The 23,953-nt window shown below is 35.3% G+C and overlaps 3 protein-coding genes across 5 annotated transcripts; 1 reads left to right on the top strand and 2 right to left on the bottom strand.

Moving 5' to 3' along the window:
- Positions 1 to 951: 951 nt before the first annotated feature.
- LOC137742686 (uncharacterized) lies at positions 952 to 3,511 on the top strand. Of its 3 annotated transcripts, XR_011069425.1 has the most exons (3): positions 952 to 1,598; positions 1,886 to 2,165; positions 2,279 to 2,955. XR_011069425.1 is itself a non-coding variant. In XM_068482620.1 (2 exons), the coding sequence occupies exon 1, from the start codon at positions 1,125 to 1,127 to the stop codon at positions 1,578 to 1,580; it is 456 nt and encodes a 151-aa protein (XP_068338721.1). In that variant the 5' UTR covers positions 952 to 1,124; the 3' UTR covers positions 1,581 to 1,598; positions 3,045 to 3,511. The 3 variants fall into 3 exon arrangements, 2 of the variants coding, with proteins under 2 accessions (XP_068338721.1, XP_068338722.1); XM_068482620.1 differs by lacking the exons at positions 1,886 to 2,165; positions 2,279 to 2,955 and adding an exon at positions 3,045 to 3,511; XM_068482621.1 differs by lacking the exons at positions 1,886 to 2,165; positions 2,279 to 2,955 and adding an exon at positions 2,975 to 3,511.
- Positions 3,512 to 4,183: 672 nt separating this feature from the next.
- On the bottom strand, positions 4,184 to 10,368 carry LOC137742984 (5'-3' exoribonuclease 3-like). The gene is made up of 23 exons (XM_068482909.1): positions 10,174 to 10,368; positions 9,878 to 9,983; positions 9,613 to 9,689; positions 9,313 to 9,504; positions 9,044 to 9,163; positions 8,790 to 8,852; positions 8,509 to 8,622; positions 8,259 to 8,429; positions 8,076 to 8,153; positions 7,822 to 7,968; positions 7,607 to 7,726; positions 7,335 to 7,430; positions 7,137 to 7,232; positions 6,845 to 6,915; positions 6,622 to 6,750; positions 6,451 to 6,527; positions 6,328 to 6,368; positions 6,141 to 6,215; positions 5,921 to 6,051; positions 5,722 to 5,805; positions 5,554 to 5,629; positions 5,239 to 5,327; positions 4,184 to 5,134 (listed from the first exon to the last, which is right to left on the bottom strand). The coding sequence occupies exons 1-23, from the start codon at positions 10,366 to 10,368 to the stop codon at positions 4,507 to 4,509; spliced, it is 2,976 nt and encodes a 991-aa protein (XP_068339010.1). The 3' UTR covers positions 4,184 to 4,506.
- A 3,931-nt stretch (positions 10,369 to 14,299) lies between these two features.
- On the bottom strand, positions 14,300 to 15,688 carry LOC137742983 (uncharacterized). Its single transcript, XM_068482908.1, has 3 exons — positions 15,442 to 15,688; positions 14,751 to 14,892; positions 14,300 to 14,615 (listed from the first exon to the last, which is right to left on the bottom strand). The coding sequence occupies exons 1-3, from the start codon at positions 15,686 to 15,688 to the stop codon at positions 14,300 to 14,302; spliced, it is 705 nt and encodes a 234-aa protein (XP_068339009.1).
- Between the last annotated feature and the right edge of the window lie 8,265 nt (positions 15,689 to 23,953).

The raw sequence follows: 23,953 nt of genomic DNA, 5'->3' as shown, positions 1-23,953 counted from the left end.
AACACCGGCGTAGGACCAAATCTTTCTTGAGGTGGATCTTGAAATAACACTCACCCTTTACAAATTTCCCAACAATCGTAATGACTAATGGGTTTTTTCATGTCCTCCATATACAATTCCTCTGCTTGGCATACCTAGAAAATATAATTACAAAAATTAAAAGAAATTAATTTATGAAATTAAATGTAATATAATTAAATATTTAAAATAACTTGTGAAAATACTTACTTCGTCGTAGTAATTGGCTCCAGTTTCATGTCTAATTTGGGTGTTTAACATTGCTTGATGTCATTTATTCAAACTTGGTTGAAGATGTTTTTTCCATCTTGAAGAACAACTCTCGTGGTTTCGAGGATTCGGTGGAGTGGTGCCTTCGTAGAACTCATAGTATTTTTTGGACGTACGAGTTCAAATACCTTCACTTGTTTGAGAACTCCCATTGACACTATCTTCTGAGACCCATCTATAAGCCCTGCAAAGAGCTTCATCTTCTTTTCAGGTCCAAACCCTTCCTTTCATTGCAGATGTAGCCATTTGAAAATTATTGAAAAATTTGAAGGAATGATTATTGGAAGAGGTAAGAGAATAGAATGTGAAGAATTAAAATAAAATGAGGTAAGATAGTATGGAATTGTGAAAATTTTGTGAGAAATGATGTAGGAATAGCTTAGGTATTTATAGGAAAAAAATTAGAATTTATAAAAAAGAAAAAAAAAATCAAATGCATCGTAACCTGGTTTCAGCATGACGTCAGCTAGCCGTTGCTAGTTGAGGTTACCGTTGCATTTGAATTGTTGGGCCGGGAAAAGGTTGGCTGGATGAGGCTAGCCCGCTGGCCTGATTTCATTTTTTGGTCCGATGGGGTTCACAAATCATTTGGCCTAGCCCTCAATTGAAGACCCTTTTTGAGTCATTTCGAATTATTTTTCAGCCTATAATCCTATGATCGGGAGATGTCCTAAGTAACCAGCCATAAAAAAACCTAAAGAAGCCGTAAATTTTAGTCATCCTCCTCAACTTTCAATTTTCTGTTGTGGAATTTCTTCACTGGGTTTGATCTGCCGCTCACAACATCCTTGTAGAGGAATTCAGAGTTCAGGTGAGGAAGAAGAACAGAGAGAGTCATGAGTTACGTATTGCCGACATTGACGAAGAAGCAGGAGGTGGATTCCTTCATCCGATCCACCATCGACAAAGTCCTCGTCCTCCGCTTCGGCCGCTCCTCCGATTCCGCTTGCCTTCTCCTCGACGACGTTCTCGCCAAAACGGCGCGGGAGGTCTCCAAGTTCGCCACGGTCGCGCTTGTCGATACCGATTCGGAGGAAATTCAAGTCTACGTCAGGTATTTCGACATCGCTCTGATCCCGTCTACCATCTTCTTCTTCAATGCCCACCACATGAAGATGGATTCCGGAACTGCGGACCACACCAAATGGGTCGGCGCGTTTCAGCAGAAACAGGACTTTATCGATGTTGTCGAGGCGATTTTCAGAGGAGCGATGAAGGGGAAGATGATCGTGAATTGCCCCCTTCCACCGGAGCGAATACCCAAATACCAGTTGCTCTACAAAGATGTGTAGAAGCTCTACACATTAAAGGTATTTCATTTTTCAAATTTTTTCGTTGCTGTGAGTTTTTGTTACATTTCGTTATTGGTTAACAAATCAGATTTGGTTGTATAGTTTAATTAGATTTCGTTATTGGTTAACAAATCAGATTTGGTCTTATTTGAGATAATATTTGTTGAATAATTAGAATTTGAAGCGCATTAAGTTATTGGTTACTTGAATTGTGCATTTGATTAGTTTCGTATTAGAGATACGGGAATGATATATACACACTTACTGGCCGTTGTTTCTATTTGATTTATTTAATCCGCTGACAGATAACAAAGAGGAGCATGTGAGATGCTAAATGGGGTATGTGAAAATCATCTCCTTAGAGATAATATTCATTTTGCCAATCCGTATTAGTGAGCATTAATTTGTGGATTTGGATTGTGGGTTCTTCTTTCGGAGACAACTTGGTTAATAGAGTCAGTTACTTGAATGTGTTTTGTACGTCCAAATGAGGAGAGAAAGTTACATAGAACGGATTCACTGCCATAGTGGAGTTCTGGCATTGTATTATTGAACCGGAACTCAGTGACAATGAACCCATGCCATGTAAGTCCTTCTCCTAAATGAGAGTAGGAATCTGTTTCTAATTTGGGAGCTCGAGTATCCTTTTTTAATTGAGTCCCATAAATAAAATAAAGTTGACATGTATTATTATGCAGATATATACTTGATCAGAATGAAGAGCAAACTGCTGTTTTTCAATTGTGAATTTGATCGAAGAAAATTAACTGGTTTTCTTCTTGAAGGTTGAAATTTTACTTCTTGTTCTCTGGTGATTTGTTTGTGTATGTGATTTCACTGATTTGGTTGGTTGACAAAGTTGTATCAACAGTTTTCTTTATGTTTTAATGCAGGCTTAACTCTTTATGTTTGTAACATAGGCCTGACTCTGTATCTATTTGTAATATAGGGCCTTTTATCCGCCATGAACTGTAATTGTGTGTCGGTGGTACGAGCAATGGAGCCATAGAATTCTTAGAGTATTTAATGATTATGCATTGCTAGGAACTTTATTATTCAACATTTAGAGACATGATATTTGTGCGGAGTTGCATGCAGACCTACACGGAGATTTGAGTCTCCGTGCACTTGAGATTTGAAAGATACACAGTATGATAAAATCTTCAAAAAGGATGGAATAATCCACATTACTGTGCAACTTTGGTCAGCTAGTGTCCTAAACACTTAAGGTCTTAAAACTTGAGAAGTAGAAGATGTGTATGAATTCCCGAATAGATAAAATGAGTTGTTTATGTAAGATAGAAGGCTTTTTAACCACTCTGACGTTGCAAGATACTGTTATGCAGTTTTTGGTTAGTCGATGGAGCAATAACCTTCTTTCGCCTTATTTTCAGGTTGTCTTCTTCGGTTCTCTTATTTGTAGCTTTGGCACACTTACTAACCTCAAGGAATTTTTGTTCTCAGCCATGTTTGATTTTCTGGAAAAATTCACCGCTGACGAAGGAAGCAGGGGTTCATGGCCCTACTACATGGTTTTGCGCCAGGAAAGGCGAAAGACGTTGGTGAAATTTTTTTGACATGGCCAACATTTTGAAGTTCTAGAGCATGATATACAACTCCATTTGCACTAGTCCTAGATTTGTTTGGTAGTCCTAACAGGAACTGTAAGCCACTGGACTCACAAGAGTCACCAAGGAGGACATTTAGATTGAGTGCTGTTATTCGTATCCATCAGTTCTAATTTCCGATTCACCTACTCATGAAAGTCGTCATGTGAACGAATTTGATATGTAAACAATCAATCTGACACTCTTTCCAAGTGTAATTTGTGGTGTATTTCTATATGTTTATAGTAGAGATGACTTTTCTTGAAATCTAATAACAGCTAAAAAGAAAAAGTATGGTGAATGTAACGTACTTTCCAACGTAGCTTATGGAGTCATTTTGCTTTTTAATGTTTTAAGTTGAGATTTAATTAATTAATTTTTATATCAACAGACTCATCCGGAAGACAATGAAAGAACGCCTAGGGCCATGCACCCCTCCGAGCAAATGCTTCCCAAAAGATGTATATCATATTCAAACCTGTTGCGAACAAGCATATGGGTATTATATATACATCCATCTACATGTCATTTAGAACACAGAAAAAATGAATTCTCATTCTGAAATACCAAAACCTTCTTGCTGAGAGAACCATAAAGATATTCGCCAGAAACCAAGTTTTTCGGTGCTGGAATTCTAGTTTGGTCATTGTATCCTAGTGAAGCAGATGTTCATCGAACTATAAGTACTAAGTAGGGACGAAATTCTATTTTAAGGATATTGCGATACGCAAGCCTTGATCACTGTTTTTACTTGTTTGATATTAATTTCATTTTTCATAGTTCATGAATATACTCAGTTGTGGTTAATTAATTATTAGCATATGTGAATTTATATATATATATATATATATATATATATATTTATCATTAATTGTTGATACATATCCAACACTCTTTGTCATCTCATAGTTTAACATCAATTTCGTGCCTACATTGTGTCAAAAACATGAGTTTCAAAGAGTGAATATAGAGTTCCGCTTTAAGAGTCCCCTTAGCATTTCTCTTGCAACAATAGTGGACTTGCATTTGGCGGAAAGGAACCAAATAATGAGGATTTACGGTTCCTAACTATTGCGTATGCGCAGAGTTTGCAATTAGTTGCTTCTGCATACGAGTCATAATGGACGTTTAGTAATCAGCAGAAAACAACTGAAAATGTTAAGGAAAAGCTAGAATCAACTGCCAAATGTTCTACACCCTAAAATTGTGAAATGCAACCGGAGTTCAGAGTGATGAAAACTGTACACAAAAGTGCTTTTTCTCTGTTTTGGCGGAAATGCATAAAAAGCCTATGGTTTAACGAGCTATGACCAGGCGCTTCATTGATTGACAGAACTACGTGGAACAAACTGTGACGATCTCCCACCGGCTTGTGATGAATCGTTAGCAGAAAAAGGTGTGTAACGCTTCCAATATTCCTGTTGGCCTTGGCCGCGACCACCCTGCTGTTGGCCTCTGCCACGGCCATGACTATGATTTAATTGTGAACTCTGCCAAGAATGGTTTGTGTTATGTCCGAAACTATTTCTAGATGGCCAAAAAGCATTGTTCGCTGGTTGTCCTCGTGCACTTGGCCTCCAAGCTTGGCTTGGCTCCGATATCTTCAAATCCTTAAAGCCTTGTGCTCGATCTCCGGAAACATAACCAACTGCCCTCCACTTATCATTAGAGACTGATCTCCCATGAAAAGAGACTCTTTTGTAGTCTGTGGAACCCATGGCTGAATATGAGCTAGATGACATTACTCTTTCGCCAGGTATTCCCCGAGGAGCATAAAACCGTTCTCCAGAATTAGGATTAGCAACTTCTTTGCCTCTACCACAATCCCATCCAGAACCTGCAAATTTGTGTATTAAATCCGTAGAGCTAGAAGTGCATCTAGCATTGTTCTGGAAGCCTCCATTTCCGTTGTTATCTCGTCTCCGAAACCTCTCCTGGAGCCGGGCGCTGCATTGCATTTAGTTCTCTATTGAATAAGTTAAAAGAGAATAGGCAGTACACATAAATAAGAGAAGCAAATGGAGAAGACCGGAAGCAATAAACCGATTGACCTGGAAGTGGTGGTGGTGGTGGTGGCAGGTGCGCTTCCCTGATATTCATGCCATAATTTTGTCTCCGTAAGGTCATCCTTGGTGATTGTCTGCAAAAGAATATGATCAGAAAAATTGTCATTTCATTCAAACGACTACCGAAACTATCTAAGCTTGTTGCACGCTAATTAAGTTGCATAATATATAACATAGCATATTGATGAAGAAAAGTGATGCCACCTGAGTTTTGAACTAAAAGATGCATCTGGAAACGTATAAATAAAAGTTCCAGAAAATACATAGGATCAGAGGTGGAAAAACAGTTCGATTTAATACCTTACTGGGATGCTTTACACCATCAAGTAAACGAGGCATATGTGCATCACTATCGGGAAGCTCATATAGCATGCAACTGCAACAGGATTAAATTAAAGAGACGATAACATATGACAGTAACGTATTGAGCAGAACGAAAGATACAAGTCATTTGCGTTTTTGACTTACACGACATGGTCTTCTTGAAGCTTGTAATCTCCTCCTTCACTCATGGCAGCATCAAGACGACGTATGGTGCCAGCAACTCCAAAACTGGAAAGGCATAAAACATGAAAAAAGGGTAAAACAATCCAGGAATAGTTCAGTCCAAACAGAAGAAAAAAGGGTAAAATAACAAAGCAATACTACAGCAAAACAATTGTCCTACCTCGAACTAGTGTCAATCTTGATAGACCAACTTTCCTTGCTAGATAGTGACATAATTTGTGACACCAAATTGTGTGTTCTTCGCACAAATAATTGATCAGATTTTTCTGTATTTCGATCTCTTTCGTCCCCCTAGACAACGTAACATAAGCTTGGAATACATTTCGAATAAGGCAATAACTCTCAAATACTTGTGTAGACGAATAAAAGAATTTCTGTACCAGCAGTTCTTTGTCTAAGTTTTTAGTCTCAGACAGAAGGCGTTCCTCTTCAATAAATGGAAGCTTGCAAATACCCTTGGATGATGATCAATGCCAATTAGCGAATAAATAACAGTAATTTGAATAATGGTGTGCGTAAATTATAAAAAAATAAAAATAAAACAGAAGCTTAAGAAGGCAACCAAACCTGCCATGTGAAGCGTTTCCCATCCATGTCGATTTCAAAATCTACAAATGAAACAGAAGCTTGTAGTTACTTCTAGGAAATCCCCTCGATATAACATTATTGAGATTACAGAACAGGACTTACCAGTAGGATAAAAGTCAATAATGCTGGAACTCTCTTCAGTCATTAGTTTCTGATAATCTTTAGGAAGTGCATGAGCACTACAAAAAGGAGAACATTCGTCTTATCCCTTATAGAACTTAGGAAGACCAAACTTGCAAAGCAAGGGAACAATAAGGAAAATAGCAGAATTACCTTCTTGGAGGTAACACAGCCATGAGAGTATCAATAGGCTTAAAAGGGAAACCTTTTTTAAACTTCGCTTTCACCTGACCAAGGCCCTTGAGGTCTGAAGCAAATGGCCCGTAATAGAAAGGATAAAACCTGAAAGGATGTTCCGGAGAAATAATTTAGCATCATTAGTTTTCATATCAGTATCTAGTAGCTATGTGAGGTTCATATTACGTAAATGTCTTACCATGTCCATGATGGGGGCTCCGAAAAATAGTACAATAAAACCCAGAGCAGTCCCTCAGTGTAGCATTTAACCTATAATTATATCAGCAATTGGAATTTTCGTGTTAGAGGAAGCTTTGAAAAAAACAAAGGTCTCTGAAATACACAGAAACAAAATAAACTTCAATGGAAGTAAACCCGGTATAATATTGCTAAATCACATCAAAAGTTTTTGTAGCTTTTACAAAAACTCCATGGAATGAAGGCAGCAGTTTGTTGAAAGGGGAAAAAAGAACCATGGCAATTAGACATACTACTTCCTTCCTTTTTCTTTCAATATCCGCTGGACCTTCTGCAGAAAATTTGTATTTGTAATATCTTTCCTTATAGCCTCCCACAGCGAATCGGACCTGAAGGAATGTTGATCAAGCATGTAAAACTCAAATTTTAAAGTACGGTTTGATGTAAATGGTTCACAAGAAATTATGAGAAAGAATATTGGAAAGTCATACCTTGTCACTCCCCAAATCACCATTCTTGAACAGATCAGATTTCCTTCTGATGTTATCTTTCATTTTTTTCTTCAACTCCTTTGTATTTTCTACAACCTGAACAAACACCACATATATGCATGTATAAACGAGACCACCAACTTTTAAGCATGCCAAAAAATATAGAACCAAAATACTTTACCACATGTGTATAATGAAGCATACAGTGTACGCATATAAAACACTATACCCCGAAAATTACATCATAGGAAACCTTAAGGGAACAAACGTACTTGAGAATGCATAATGTCAGACGTTCCATCTGACCAAACTTCCAGTTCTTCTCCACTGAAGAATGCCTGAGTATTGCTCGAACCAGTAATTGAACTTCCAGTATCAACTTCTTCCTCTAGCTGGCAAAGCATATGCAATTAATGCAGCATGTAATTCATAAGCAGAACATTTATTAGATAAACACTACACACAAATGTGTCTGCCAAGCACTCACAGAATCATTATAATAACACAGACGTCTCAGTTTACGGTCACGTAGTTCTGATCTTTTCTTGAAAATTTTGTCTTCATAAGAACCAACAAGAAGGATGAATTTCTCAACTCTGGATAGCTTGATGTACCCTGATTTCTTGTCATTGACCTGGATTTGTGCATATAAGAAGTGGCATGAAGATGATCTTGTCGACATTGATATTTATTTTTGTTGTGAAGAAGATGAAAGTGTTATGAGGCTACTCAATGTTATACCCGGAGCATATCAACCATGTAACCACCGAGATTTTTTAATTCTTTCCTATAGACAGTCATCAGCAAGTCAATTGCACCCTGGACACAATTATTGGCGTGTAAAATTAGTTCCGGTTTACATACTTATTTTTGTATTGGCATCTATAAAACAAGGGCCATAAAACAATGAAGTTTACAAAGAACCTCATGAATTTCCAAAGTTGGCATGTGGGGCAGAAAATCATTTCCCGCAAAAAAGCACATGAAGATAAAGTCATCAATTATACGCTCAAGATCAAACTTAAAGTTCTCGGGTGGGTCGTCAATTTTCAAATCAAGCTCCAAGTATTCCCTCAAAATCCAAACATGAAGAAACTGCAATTAGAAGAACAGAAAAGGTGAACCAAAACAGCAGTCAAGTTTCAGGGAAGGATAACAGCACCACTTCGGATACCTGAAAGGGCTTTTTTAGCATGGATCTTTTTTTGTTATCCGACTTTCCTGAAGATGGACCCTTCTCTCGAATAGATTCACGGTTTTTATGACGCTGTTCATTATGTAGAACATCCTATATCCAGAATATGAAAAGAAAAAATTCAAGTTCATTAGATAAAGTCAGAAGCTCCATATATTGTCACATTGCTTCATCGATGCTTTGAAAGCCCTAGTCAAACATGAAATCAACAGGGTGACTAATTTTTGAATTTGAGAAATTTTAAGGCTTTGTAATTAAACCTCTCTCAGTATGGAAAAGTGAAGCTCATGCGTGGCCAAAGCCAACATGACAAGATCAGCATCCTGCATGCCACGATGCCAATGAAGGATCAGAATGTAAAAATTCAAAAAAATGAGAAGTAGGTTAGGAAATAAGTATTTAAACAAAAATAATAAGTGCAACCGTATAATTCTTTTTCTTCCAAATTTCCAACAAAATTCTAAAACAATACAAAAACAAGAAACAGTTGTGTGAAGCATACTATTCATCATACCAGTCCATATAAGCAATGGCGCGTGTTTGGATCATATGAAGGAAGATTGCGCTGTGAGCGTATGAATGACATTATTTTGTGCTCACCTTCCCCAGGAGCATTGGCATCAGACAGAATTACCTAATGCAGTAACCATGAAATTAAAACAAAGAAGAAACAGGAAAACAATACATACAGACGTCATGAATTACACACTAATGATTGTTCGTGTAAATAATGGTTGTTCATGTATTAGTAATTTGATATATAAATGTTATGATGGACCAGACCTCGATGTCCCTCCAGCCTAGATCATTGCTCAAACGTAAACTGATATAGTTTCGAAGAGCCTTTGACAATTTATGCATAAATTCAGTTCCGGGGGTTATTATATTAGAATCTGATACTTCAGACTGCTGCTTTGGTAGGACTTGTTTGCTTTCCAATTCAAACTGTCTTCTCAGCTTCTCTTCTTCAACTTCCTACACATTTGAAACCAACATTTGGGACATTTATAAACTTGTACAAACAAGGTTACGTAAAGCAAAATAAACTGTGATTCAGAAGCATCTCATAGTAAAAGTACCCACAGCGATCTCAGCATCCTTCGCTGACTTAAAGCGCCTCATTCGCTGTTGATTCATTTTAGCCCTTGGAGCAACTCCATCTACAACAAAAATTAAAATTTATACCATCACGTGCAATATTTCTAGTTTATATCATTAAGTGCAACACATATATAAGAACACATATCTCAACTGCATTGCGGTTGATTAGGGAAAGCAAACAGCGTATAAAAGTCTCATGGGTTTATTAAACACTACGAGATCAAAAACAAAATTCAAACTTCCTCACCTATGGCCAAGTATAGTAGCTTCCGTGGCCTAACAATATTGAAAAGTATATCAATATATTCAAAAATATTGATGAACACCTCTTCAAAATTTGCTGGTGGCAGAAGCTGAACACAGAATGTAGAAATTATATTATGTAACCAAATATGGATAAAAAAAAAAAATTCGTAACATAAAGATAAAGAAAATATCAAAAATTGTTATTATAGAATGTTTATCTTATTGCTAGTGAAGAATACATGTATATATAGAGAGAGGGAGAGACTGAGAGAAAGAGAGGAATGAATAAGGTCGTACTCCACCATCATCATCGTCATCTGCTTCTGGGTGGAAGCAAGGATGGATGATCCCATTCATGTCAAGATAAAAGTTATCGAACTCCAAGTTAGTAGGGTTTGGGTTTGGAGACTCCTCTCTCTGACCTTCGATAGCTTTGACCACCACTTTGGGATACTTGTTCACCAGCCATTTGAAAAACGAGGGCACCCCCATCTCTGTCACTCTCTGTCTCCCTCTGTCTGAGATATGCACTGGTATCTAAAGAGATGAAATACTGCTGTCCAGTAGTCTCTTTTGTCTTTTGGAACTTTACTTGCTTTATACTAGCTGATGACACAGTGTGGTTCACGCAGACATGTACAAGGGACACTGGGTTAGTAATTAAAGACTAATGTTAGGAAGAATAAATTTGTAGATTAAATGATGTGTTATCAATAGAAAATGAGCACGTTTATCAACGTTTAAGTAATAATCTAATCATCAATTTTCATGTCATTTAGTTTATAAAATTTAGTCTACAAATTTAGTTCCCATCACATTACTCATAATTAAATGAGGGACCCTGCTTGGGAGCAAACTTTATTTCAATGGCCAAGAAAGACTCTTTCAAAATATGACTTTCTATGAACTCTTTGTCAACTCATATTGTGCCAAAAATATAAGGTGGCGAATAATACATGGAGAGTCACACTTTAGAAAAAATGTCATTAGCATTTCCCAAGTATTTTACTAAAATTAGAAAATGGAAAATTTCTGTACAACCAATCAAATACTTGGTACACACAATAACATTTACTATATATTGCATCACATTTATTAAAAAATTATTAAACAACTTTGACAACAATAGAGGGCTTTGTCTTCAATTGAATCACCGTCGCGTAAAAAACTGAAGGGCTCGATTGGAGAGAATTTGTTGTCAATTTTTACTGTTGTAGGTCTTTTGAGTGCAACGATAGGAATTTTATAAAAAAAATACCATGAAGACATACAGTTGAGATTAAATTTTGAGGCTCCTCGAACTGAAATTAAGGTCAATGTGGCCATTCTATGTGCCGCCATGTTAGTAGATCGCTGGATATGGCAAGCTTGTGAAGAAGTAAAGCCTCTCAAACCAACTTGAGTAACCCTCAACCACAAGATCCAGGGATAATCAACTATGGGCTAATTTGGTATTATTGTGCTTTTTAAAAAAAAAATTGATTCTGCTGTGCGGAATAAACAGTTGTATAATAAAGTTGTTAAGTGTTTAGTAAATTTTTTTTTTTTGTAAAAGTTCTTTTAATTAAAAAAGCAGTATCTGAGTGTTTGGTAAATTTTTATATAAATTGAGTTGAATATGTTAAATAACTATAAAAGATATAGTATTTAATGTGATATAATAATTGTCGAACACGATAATATATGGGCAAAAATTGTAATTTTGTAAAACATGTGGGGATATACTTGCCATTTGAAATGTTTATTAAATTAGCATTGATTAATATGCTTTGAAAAAAAAAAACAATTTTTTTGAAGCATGGTAGACATTGATTCTATTTTTATATGTTTTTTCTACTTTCATTGATAGCAGTTTAAAAAAAACCAAAAAATAAAAAGAAAAAACACTTTTTTTTTTTATTTTACCATACACATTTAATGAAAGCTCTATAATTCCAAACCAACCCTACCTTTGCAGACTGCCAAGAGATTCAGGGTCGGTTTGGGATTATGGTGCTTTAAATGAAGCAGTTTATTGAAAAATCTGGTACATTAAATGTGTTTGGTAAAACAAAGCAAAAAGTTTTTTTTTTTTTTTTTTACCAAAAACATTTAATATACCAGATTTTTCAGTAAGTATGATATAAATGAAGGTAAAAAAATAGAAGCAAAGTCTACCATGCTTCTAAAAAAAATGGTTTTTTTTTTTTTCAAAGCATAATAATTAATGTTCATTTAATGAACTTTTCAAATGACAAGTATACCTCCACATGTCCCTACATTATTGTCTTTGATAATTATTATACCACATTAAATATTATATCATTTTTCGTCATTTAACTTATTCAAAGCAATTTATATAAAAGTTTACCAAACACTTGAACACTGTTAAAAAAAAAAAAGAAAAAGAGTTTACTAAACACTTAACAACTTTATTTTAAAACTCTTTATTCCCACAACAAAGCAAAAAAATTTTTTTTTTTTTTAAAACACAACAATAATAAACTAACCGTCAATAAGCTGTAGACTGTCATCTCTCCAAAATAATTTGAGGGCAACATTTTTCTAAAGACAGCTGACCACCATCACGGCTAACCAAAAACTCCACCAAAGTAGGGTTTGATATGTGCGTTATGTTGTGGAACACATTTCGAAATAGAATATGGCATGCTACCGACTTAAAAAATAAATTGGATATGATCTTTTGTAGGGCAGAACGCGATTTGAGTTGGTTCGCCTTTGGGTTTGAATAACGTATCAAATTGCACATTTGAGGTTTGTCAAAATTTCAAACTACAATTAAACTATAATCGCTTGAATTTGAATTGATTCACCCAATGACGTGGCCATGAATTATTCGATGGCTACGTCATTAGGTGAATATGACAATTTGAAGCGAGAATTTTATTAAAAACTTGAATATAATAATTTGAAGCGAGAATTTTATGCTATATTTTCTAGGCTTCTAGTTTTCAAAACTATCATAGGAATAAAATAAGGAACTTTTAATTTATTAATGTTAAAATATAATATTAGTTAAAATAATGAGTTTATTCAACATTTATTAGCTCTATTTTCAGTAAAAGCAGTTTTAATATTTAAAATTTTCATTTACAAGTAGAATATGACAATTAAAAATTATAAAATAGACGAAAAGATTATTATTTTTAAGCTTGAAGAACTAAAAATCTCTCTATGCTAGTATAGCCTAACAGAGCCTCGAACTTGGCTCCGCCAATAAATTCACAATATTTATGATTTGATTTAGATTTACGAATTAACATATACTTGTTACAAAATGAAAATTTTAGAACTACGTCAATAAGTAGTTGAAGCGGCAATAATAAAGTAGAAAACAAAACTACAGATGCTTATCACTTTAATCATTCTTAAAGATAGAGATTCTTCTTTTTCTTTATGAAAACATCAAATGACAATTGAATTGGAATTTAAGAAAGAAACTTTGTCACTTTAATCAGTCAATGTACGTGAAAAACAAAAATCATTCTTAAAGATAAAGATTATTCTTTTCTTTATAAAAAAATTCAAATGACAATTGAATTGGAATTTAAGAAATAAACTTCTTGTTCAAGAAAAAGAGAAGAATCTGGCCAAAAAAGAAATTGGAAATTTGCTTATTAAACTCAACGAAGAGATTTTGAAAACAACCACTGTCATGATGATTGCACAATTTTCCAGTCGGCACAATGAATACTGAATAGACCTTCGAGCAGTGTAATGATCGTTATAGCTTCTGATTTTGCTTTTTAACCTTTATATGTTCCTAATGGTGTCATCGTTATGGATGAAACTATTTTTTTGGCGGTGACATGCACACACTGTTTAAAGGATGCTTCTGTGCAGTCCCTTCGTATGATCAACATCACATTAAATGAAGTCATAACAACAAGTTCATTCCCAAAAAATTCAACTAGCATTCAGCCTATTTCATCTATTCAATAACAGTGATAGATTTCAATGAACGGTAATAGATTAAATGCATTTCTATTCCAAAAAAATATGTTAGCATAGAGTTTAAAAAATGTTCTGGCACAAACGATCTTCATCCCTACAAAATACGTTGGCATCCAGCCTATTTAAAATATTATTAATTTTTTTATAAAATAATAAATAAATAAATAGTTTTCATTTCAAATAAAAATTTTAACCAATCTCATCACATCACGTGTCATTATCATAATAAAATTGCATAAACTCATCAAATAAACTTAAAAAAACATACTAAATAAAATTATGTAAACTCATCAAAGAAACTTTAAAAAAAAAAAAAACACACTAAATAAAATTACATAAACTCATCAAATAAACTTAAAAAACACATTAAATAAAATTATATAAACTCATCAAATAAACTTAAAAAAACACACTAAATAAACTAAGAACTTTATTGCTCCACCATAAGCTTCTTTTAATTATCTTGACCTTATTGCAATCCCCATTGGTGCTCAATCAAGTCATTTTGACGGGTACAGTGCCAGTATGGCTCTTGCAATGAAGTGTACCGCTCAGCGATCAATTGATTGTAATGTCCATCCCGTTCCAATGGCTCATGTTGCACAGGATCTTCGGTGCCATCATGAGCACAATAGATACGTGTTCTTGAGTTGTTCATTGTGTCTGGCTCATATTCGTTGATGGCATCATAATCATACTCGTCTTCCACAATCATGTTGTGGAGAATGATACACGTCATCATGATGTATCGAAGTGCCTCGACATCAAACATTCTAGCAGCTGACCTGACAATCGTCCAACAAACTTGTAGGATACCAAACCAATGCTCCACATCATTCCTACACCCATCTTGACATTTTGCAAAGTGTTTTTCTTTTTCATTTTGTGGATGTGGGACTGTTTTGACAAACGTTGTTCACCTTGGGTAAATGCCGTCTACAAGGTAGTACGGCCTGTCGTATGTATGGCCATTGACTGAGTATATGACTCTGGGTGCTTTTCCTTGCAGCACTTCGTCGAAGACTGGAGATTGGGCAAGGACATTTAGGTCATTCTGAGTTCCTGAAACACCAAAAAATGCATGCCAAATCCACGTATTAAATGAAGACACCGCTTCCAAAATGATACGTTTGGCTCCGTTTTTGTCGTCATACGCTTCTTGTCATGCAATTATACAGTTTTTCTAGGTCCAGTGCATGCAGTCGATGCTTCCAATCATACCAGGGAAGCCTCACATCTCACATTTCTTCAATAGCCTTCGTAGATCCCTATGCGTTGGTTTTCGAAGGTACTTCTTCGTATAGAGGACTTCGATTGCAGAGCAAAACCATCAGGGACTCCAGAACAGTTGATTTTGCCATCCTCGTTATCTCATCTACTTAATCTACAAATGCTCCATATGCAAGTCTCCTCAAGGCAGCAGTAACTTTTGCTCAAGAAGAAGATTTAGAACATGAAAAGCATCCTTTTTTTTTGCACAAAGTATTGATTATGGTTGCAAATAGCACTCATGATTTTGTCGAACAAACTTTGTTGCATTCCAAAACAACGTCTGAAAACATGATCAGGAAATACACAGTTGGGGATAAAATAATCTTAAGAGATTTGTACCTCGTTTTTCCCTCTTTCTATCGAAGTTTCCAGCACTTATGGGTTTGGATATCTGACCCACAGCTTCCATGACACGGCTGGAATGTGAGACCCTTTGCCTTCTATGGTCATCATCCTCATCCTCCTCCATCGCGAAAGCCTCATTTCCACCTCCACCTTCCTCGAGATTGACCAATTCTTCATGTTGTGCCAATAATTTTTTTTGTTGCTCCTCAAACTGTTTATACGCTCTTATTGAAGAAGACATTGCAAGAACTCAAGATTTGAAAACAATGAAAAAGGATTCTGAGCTAAAAAGAAGGATTGATTTTGGCGTGAGGATGAATGTACGGACATAGGGTTTATATGGACAAAAAAAAAAAAAAAAGAAAGAATGAGGTTCTTAGGTTTTTTTTTTTTCAGGCAAAAAGTATATAAAAGCTTTGGTAGAAAGTGTTGAAAATATTGAAATATGGTGTAAGGTGGAAGATGATGGTTAGGTATTTATAGGAAAATAATAATAATTTTTTTTAATTTTTTTTCTGTATTTTTAACAATTTTTTATTAATTTTTATTAAGTGAATTAATCTAGACCATTGGATTTGAAAAAAGATTCAAATCCAACAGCCCATAAGTATGACATGTGGCGAACAGTAACAATTCTGACCGTTGGGGTTTTTTTTCTTCTTTTAAGCCCGAAAATTGTGGGCAATTGATCTTTGGATCGGACGGCCTAGAACACGTCACGTCATCTAGCCGTTGGATTTCAAATTCAAAATTTTTTGACCATTGGAAATCCAATGGTCCAAAAAACTAGCCGTTGGAAATCCAACATGCCTAGAAAAGGGCCATGTGACCTCCCCATCTTATCGGTGAGTGCGTCTGTGCATACAGGGCCAGCCTCTGATTTCTTGTTGGTGATGCGAGCCCAGTCACAAGTGCTTCCCACGCGCTTGGTGCAAAAAAAAAAAAAATCAAATGCCCTTTGACGTCACATTGGAGTCAACATGACATCAGATTGGCCTACTCTTTGGTCTGTAGATTCTGGTCTGGCCTATGGCCTGGCTTGGGCTGGGTGCCAACCTATTAGGCTGGGCTGGAGGGTTTTAGCTGGGTGTTGGGCTATCAAGCGTCGGTGGACTTGCTCTAATATACCTTTTAACTGAGGATAGTAATTATATGGAATTTCTCATGGTGCGGGAATGCTCTTTTTTGTTTTCGTTCAGGTTAAAATTCTCGACAAATTTTTTATTAAAGCTCATTGTATGCACTCTATCTTGTTTGTACGTATTCAATTTCTGTCAATGAATATTGTATCTTCACTCAAAAATGAAGTTGTAAATGTAGAGCTACCTCAACGTCTTAGAGGCATCTTCAATGCAATTTTTCTTCAGTGCAGAGAAGGATTTGTGCTAAACTTTTGCTAGCCGTTGGATATCAATCGTGCAGCTGAGAATTGTCATCGTGCTGCTAGAAAGTCTATCAATCAAACTGTATAAAAATAGATGGACAAAAATAGTATAAACCGTTTATCTATTTGTTACAGTTAATTCACTAAACGACTTCAGTTTAATTCATTTGTTTCATAGATGAATTTTATAGAGCGATTTATATTATGAAATATTCTGATTATAGCACAAAAATCTGTAAAATTTTTTATTTTTTATTTTTTGATAAAATTTTTTGTAAATTTGATACTAAAAATTTTATGGAGCTTTAATAAAAATGGTTTGGGCCAACTTTTTCTTAACTACAAATCACCTTAAACTTTTATTTAACCAAAAGGGCTTGAGATTTAACCATAAAGACAAAATTATTCATAAAATAGCCCCACAAACATTAAAAACATGGCCCGAAGTGAAGCCTAATCCGCAATAAAATTGTTTTTTCCATAATTACCCCTAAGAGAGCCTAAACTAATCCCTTAGCCAATTCACAAATATTAAGATTTACCATATAAATCTCATTGCCATTAAGGCAAAACACCAACCACTTTCGTCAAACGGTAACTTCAAAGTAATACAATTTCTTTAACTGCCATTAAGACAGAGCATGCAAGTCGTGCAATTTTTTTTTTTTTAAATTATGATTATTAAAGAGAGGGTGTGAGTTACTATTATAATAATTTAGAGAAATGGAATTTTCAAATCCAGAATGTATGCGCGGAAATTCAACATCCTATCAATTAGGATATTAGACCACTTGTAATCGTACAATTCCACAAACACAAATCCCATTTCACAAAATTTAAAAGTTCAAATTAAATTCCATTTGAACTTGGATTCCCATTTTCAAATCATACATTAGCACAAGAAGTTAGGAATTTCTCAAAGCAAAATTGCCTTTTGCAGAAGAAACTCAGAAAATTCTCAAAGAAAAGTAGAAAATAGAGGTACAAATTTCATATCCTTGTTGATTCCTTACTTTCAAATTACTGTTAGGCCAAGGTTTTAAATCCTCTATGCGTAGAGTCATAATTAATTAGATTTTTTAAAAAAAAATTGCACAAATGACACCTATATTTCTTTAACTTTTGTCATTTAACACCATGGCTAATAAAGTTACAATGCCACCCAAACTAAACATTTTAACAATATTTCTACCTACTAGCTCCTATATATATATATATATATATATATATATGTGGCATCATTTAACTGGAGTGGAACTCAAGCTCAGTCAATGTACCCATCCCCTAGAAAAATTTCTTGAGGAGTGGATGGACTACTTTCAAGATAATTGGGCTTGATTTTACAAGGAAGATGGAATTCGACCCCCGACACATCTTAGCGACTGGCAAGAAGTAGTGTGAGTTATTTTGCTATACTTTAAGAAATAGTGTGAATTATTTTGGTTCAGTTTCAGAAATAATGTGGGTTATTTTACTTAAGTTTCAGAAATAGTGTGCTTATTTTGCTGGAATTCCAAAAATAGTGTTGGTTATTTTACTGTAGTTCCAGAAATAGTGTGGATTATTTTGGTTAAGTTTCAGAAATAGTGCAGTTGCTTTGCAGTAGTTGCAGAAATAGTGTGGGTTATTTTGCAGTAGTGTGAGTTATTTTGCTATAGCTTCAGAAATAATGTGTAGTTATTTTGTTGTAGTTCTAGAAATAGTGTGTGATATTTTAGTTCAATTTCAAAAATATTGTGAGTTATTCTGTTGTAGTTCTAGAAATAGAGTGTTGTATTTTGATTTAGTTTCACAAATAATTTGTATTTTTGCTGTAGATTCATAAATAGTGTTTATTTTTCACTTCAGAAATAATGTGGATTATTTTGGTTCAGTTTAGAAATAGTGTGAATTATTTTGTTACTTGTCATGCTTGTTAAGCCCTTTTTCTGATTTGGAATTAATTGATAAAAGTTCCAAAAGGGATCTCTTTTATTTTCTTGCTTCTCACCCAATTTTTCCTACTTCATTTCATCTTTTTTTTTTTCTGTAGTCAAAAGTCAAAACTGAGAAGGCCCATTTTCCTTCTTCTCCTCCCCCACCACCACAAAACCCATCATTTTCTCATCACCAAATCAAGCAAAATCATCGACTAGTAGCAGTAGTAATCTTCCTTCTCCAATACCAAAGCTATCTCTCTCCTCACTCACTCACTCACTCACTCACTTCCTCTTAAAACTCAACAAAAGTATGAATCATAAATAAAGCCCCCAGATCAGGGAAAGAAGCAATTAAAGGTACAAAATTACTCATGCCACTTCAACCCAAATGACCCAAAAAAAAGAAGAAGCATAAGTTAAATTCCCAGAAAGAAAGAAAGAAAAAAGAGAAAAAAAAAAAAAACACTACTCCTGCTTGCAAAAACCCCCAAAATGTTTTTATATTAATTTTTTAAGGAAAATTATGGATTTGTGTGTGAGGGTTACCAGATATAGCTAGTGGCAGCAAGTTTAGGTATGGGCGACTGTGCACAAATCAAAGTAATTTTGCTCTCTTTAACTCTTCATGCGTGTGTACTAGTGTGGGCACGCCGAATATGGAAGGATTTAAGGTTATGGAGGCAGAGAATAGCAGAGAGATCCAGAAAGAAAGAGAAATGTTAAACGGGATTGGGTGCACCAAGAGTTGAAGGATTTAAGGGTAACATTGGAAACTCAGTGTTTGGGCCATTTTAACTGGACTAGTTCAATATTGGGCTTTGTCTAACTATTAAATAAAGTTATTACATGATTTTTAGTTAACATTCAAAGTTTTCAAGTCCTTATCATTAGTTTAAGTACGAGTTAAAATGATGTGGGGTCCTATTCACTAGGGTTGCAAGTTGGAATGATGTTTTTTATTCTGACAAAGTAAAAATTTTCAATCTGAACCTACAGTTTCATAACCTAAATATTTTTTTGAAAAACTGGAATGACGTCATTATGAGTCTTAGGGAAATCAACGAACATCTCCAGAAGGCCTTTAATGACACTTTATCCAGAGCTACTCTGGACTTGGATCGTTTCATGCAGACACACGATGGTATCAAGCTCTTCGAGTCACTCTGCCTTAAAGGCTTCATGGACTTATATAAGAAAGTCAAGGCAGTGTACCCCGACTACGACTTAGACATTAAGGACAATGGTAAAGAGTCCAAGCATGAGGTAGACGAAGAGATAAAGGTGTAACACTGATTGTCAATAACTACTCTCTGCCACTTCCTGATCAACCAATTGGGCCTTCAATGGACAAGGAAGTGAATTTTTTGAACAACTTGTACAATTTTATTGGGGTTGTAATTATATTCACTTTTTGTTTGGACAAAGCCTTTAGGGGTCATTTTCAATATTTTTAGGGATTCGTCTTTTGTCACTTACCGTTGTGTGGATGTATGATGAAATCTGGGATCTAGGTTATTATTATCCTTTTCCCCTTGGTAGTGATGATCGATTAAAGTTGCCAAGTTATTAGCGGCTGGGAATGTTTGTGTGTGTAGGCTTTAGTGTAGTGAGGACTGACCTGATCCAAATTTGTTTTTCAACAAACTTCTTTTGTTTCAAAAAGGAAAAACCTCCACACAAGAAGAGAGTCGAGCAAGTCTTCCATTTACATAATGCAAGTCGTGTTTCTTCCATACTCTCACCTTTAACTTACTCCACCCACTTATAAATAAAATATCACTTAAGGTGCTTGACATTCCATGTGTAGGCCAATCATCGACCCTCGCAGTTGGCTAACTGATACGTTTTGGTCTCATTACCTCAACCACTCTGTATGGCCCTTCCTACTTTAGGGCTAAGGTACGGCACGTCTTCTCCTTAGTAGAGAGCATCATAACTCGTATCGCTAAGTCCCCCTTCTGAAAACTCTTAAGGTTGACCTTCTGATCGTAATGCCGAGCGATTTCTTGATGTTACGATTGTTGTTGGAGTTCGACGTTCATGCGCTTCTTTTCAATAAAGTCCAAACTTAGGATCAGGCATTCCTGACTCTCTGCTAATAGAGGAAGCCTCTTCTGGACGATTGGCGGTGGCTTAGGGATCTGGTATTCGTATTGTTCACTCGATGGATCCCTTGATCTCGGCGGGCTGGGCCGCTCCTTTTGCCCCTGTCATGGTGCTTAGCAAGGTGTTATTGTTCCATTTGTACCGTGTGCTTAGATCAACAAGGTAGCAAACACAACCAAATAGTATACGCTCCCTACAGATGCTCCAAACTGTTAACGCTCAAAGTTGCAAGGTTAATAAACTTGATTAAATTACTTTCGATAAGCTCAGGAGATGGACTGAAAATTAAATGGATTCAAAGATATAAGCAGTTCACCCCTTAAAACTGGACTACATCCACTATGTTGATATTAATATATTGATTTCAAGGCTAAAAAACGCTTAACTCATACATTTATTATATTCTCTTCGATTCGTCTGACCTTCATAATAGAGGTCTCTACCCCTTTATATAGGTCTTTCCCTCTTAGGGCATTTCAAACTGACATTTAATGTGTCAACCACTTGTACTAGCTTACTAACACCTTTCCACCTATTTGGCCACTCTCTTGTCATCGAAGTGATGTTTTAGCAATCAGGATGGCTCACTTTTTCAGGTTCAGGCGAGCCGAGCATCTTACTGGAACCTTAGTTACTCCTCCCGCCTTGTCAAGCATTGTCCCAATTGAAAAGCCCGTAGGCTTTCTCCTCCTCACTCAACCTCCCTCTCTTCTATGTTCTTTCTTTCATTATATAGGCCAAAAGCCTACCTTTCTAAGGAAAGTCGAATGATTGGTTCCAAATAAAAGATGATGTGGCCTATCTCTAAGCACTCATTTAATATCTTGTCTTGGTCAACGTGCCTTTATGTAGTGGTCATCTGTAAAGCACTCAAGGAAGTAGTCATTTGTAGAGCACATTGCATACCTAACTCTTAGGTGGTTTAATTAGAGCACCCTGGTTTGGCAATCTAATTAGAGTACAATGGTTTGGTGGTTTAATTAGAGCACCCTGGTCTAGTGGTCTCAGCCTAGCACCCTCTTGGTGGTCTCTGCCTAGCACCCTTGCCTAGAACTTTTACCTAGCACTAAATGCCTAACACTCTTGCCTAGCATTGTACGCCTAGCACTTTGGATATGGCATATCATGTGCTAAAGAGTTGTGTCCTCTTAACTTTAGAGGTCTTGGTCTTCTCTTATTCCTTTAGGCCTTAGTCTTCTCTTCTTTCCTCAGGCCTTAGTTAGGCCTCTTATTAGGCCTGCACTATCCTAGGGGCTGAAAAGGATTCTGCATTAACAACTTCCACCCTCAAAAATAGTTATTGCAATGTAATAGTGTCACCGTTCTAGAAATAGTTGGAAGTTAAAATTTTTAGAGATAATGGCACTATTTCTTGAAATAATACACTAATTCTAGAAGTAGTGTCATTGATTCTTGAAATAAGGTTACTATTTCTAAAAATAGTGTCATCATTTTTTAAAATAGTGTCGCCATTTCTAGAAACAGTGACATTGATTTTGAAAATAGTGTCATTGTTTCTAGAAATGGTGTCGCCGGCATCGATTATAGAAATAGTGTCAATTTTATAAAAAAAAAAAAAGCTATAAAAACTGACTAATATAACAAGAAAATAGCTTGAATTTTCATTAGTTTTCCTAGAAATATATATTTTTAAGAAACAATATTTCTTATTAATAAAATTTTATTAGGTGTTTTTATTAAAAAAAATTATAATAACAAAAAAGTAAAAAATAAAAGGGAGGGGAGGAAGGAGTGACATGAGAGAGATAAGTGAGAGATGATAGTTATAGATGAAAGAGAAAAGAGATGATGGTGATAGTGAAAGATGAGAACGAGAGATGATAGTGTATGAGGAGAGATGATTATGATGGGTGAAGAGAGAGGGGATACGGATGGGTGAGAGAGGATGGAAACTTATGTGGAGCTCAGTTTGTCAGTGAACTTTGCTGAGTGGCACTACAATTCATTTAAAATTTACCTATATTTTATATACAACATTTTACCATTCCCTATCATTCTTCTGCTTTAAATTTTTTATAACTATCTTTTTTATTAATTAATATACACCATCAAATCTATCTCACACTTCATATTTTTCTTCTTCTTCTCATTCCTCTCGTTTTTCTCCCCTCTCTGCCATTGCAATCTTCTTGGACACTGCTTGTTTCCTTTCTTCGTATGAATATGAATTGTAAACAAAAAGCATCAATAATTGTAATAGTTTATCAATAAATATGAATTGTAGCATTCTACCTCGACTAACAACAAAATTGAATATCACAAAAATATATTAAATGATTCAGTCTTCAAGTTCGATCGATCGGGTCCATTTTTCTTCATGAGCGGCTGAAAATTGCTAAAAGGCTCGGAAGCTCATAGTAATGATTCTGGACGTCAGAAACAAAATCGAACACCATACGGATTCTCCTTCCCCATCACCAGTAATTATAATTATAGATAAATAAATCAATTAAATGAAAAGAAAAAAAATATGAACAGCGTATGGGGAAGGAAAAGGAGAGAGGAAAAAATATCAACTGTTAGATCAATCTCACAATGTATATTAATTAGTAAAAAAATGATCATAAAAATCTTAAAATAGAAGATTGATAGGAAATGATAAATATTATATTTTATAACTTACCATGTAAAGAGTTTTAAGTAGATTGCAATGCCACTTAGCAAAGTCCAGTGTCAAGTCAAGCCTCACACAAGTTTTTTTTGGGAGAGAGGAAGAAAGGGAACATGCAGGTCCCGCTGGTAAGCTTTTTTTTTCCTTATTATATTAAACTTTTTTCATTTTCATTAAAATTCAAACTATTTTCACTAAATAAAGCTATTAGTGTTGTAGGCCTATTTAACTGAAGGGATATAAAGAGATGGAGAGGTGCATCAAGCATAGAGAAAGAGATAATTGGGTGAATTTTGTGGTGTGATTTCTCACAACATTGTGCCTTTATTTATAGTAGTGAGGAAAATGTTTTCTCACGACATTGTGCCTTTATTTATAGTAGTGAGGAATGTAAATTTCTTACCCTTTATGTATTACAACTGAAGTTTGCCCAAGGAATTTTATAGTATTTCATTGTGCAACCCC

Source organism: Pyrus communis, chromosome 8, assembly GCF_963583255.1.
Source record: "Pyrus communis chromosome 8, drPyrComm1.1, whole genome shotgun sequence".
NCBI classification, from domain to species: Eukaryota; Viridiplantae; Streptophyta; class Magnoliopsida; order Rosales; family Rosaceae; genus Pyrus; species Pyrus communis.
The sequence above is the reverse complement of the archived record's forward strand: the minus strand, read 5'-3'. Positions and strand labels throughout refer to the sequence as shown.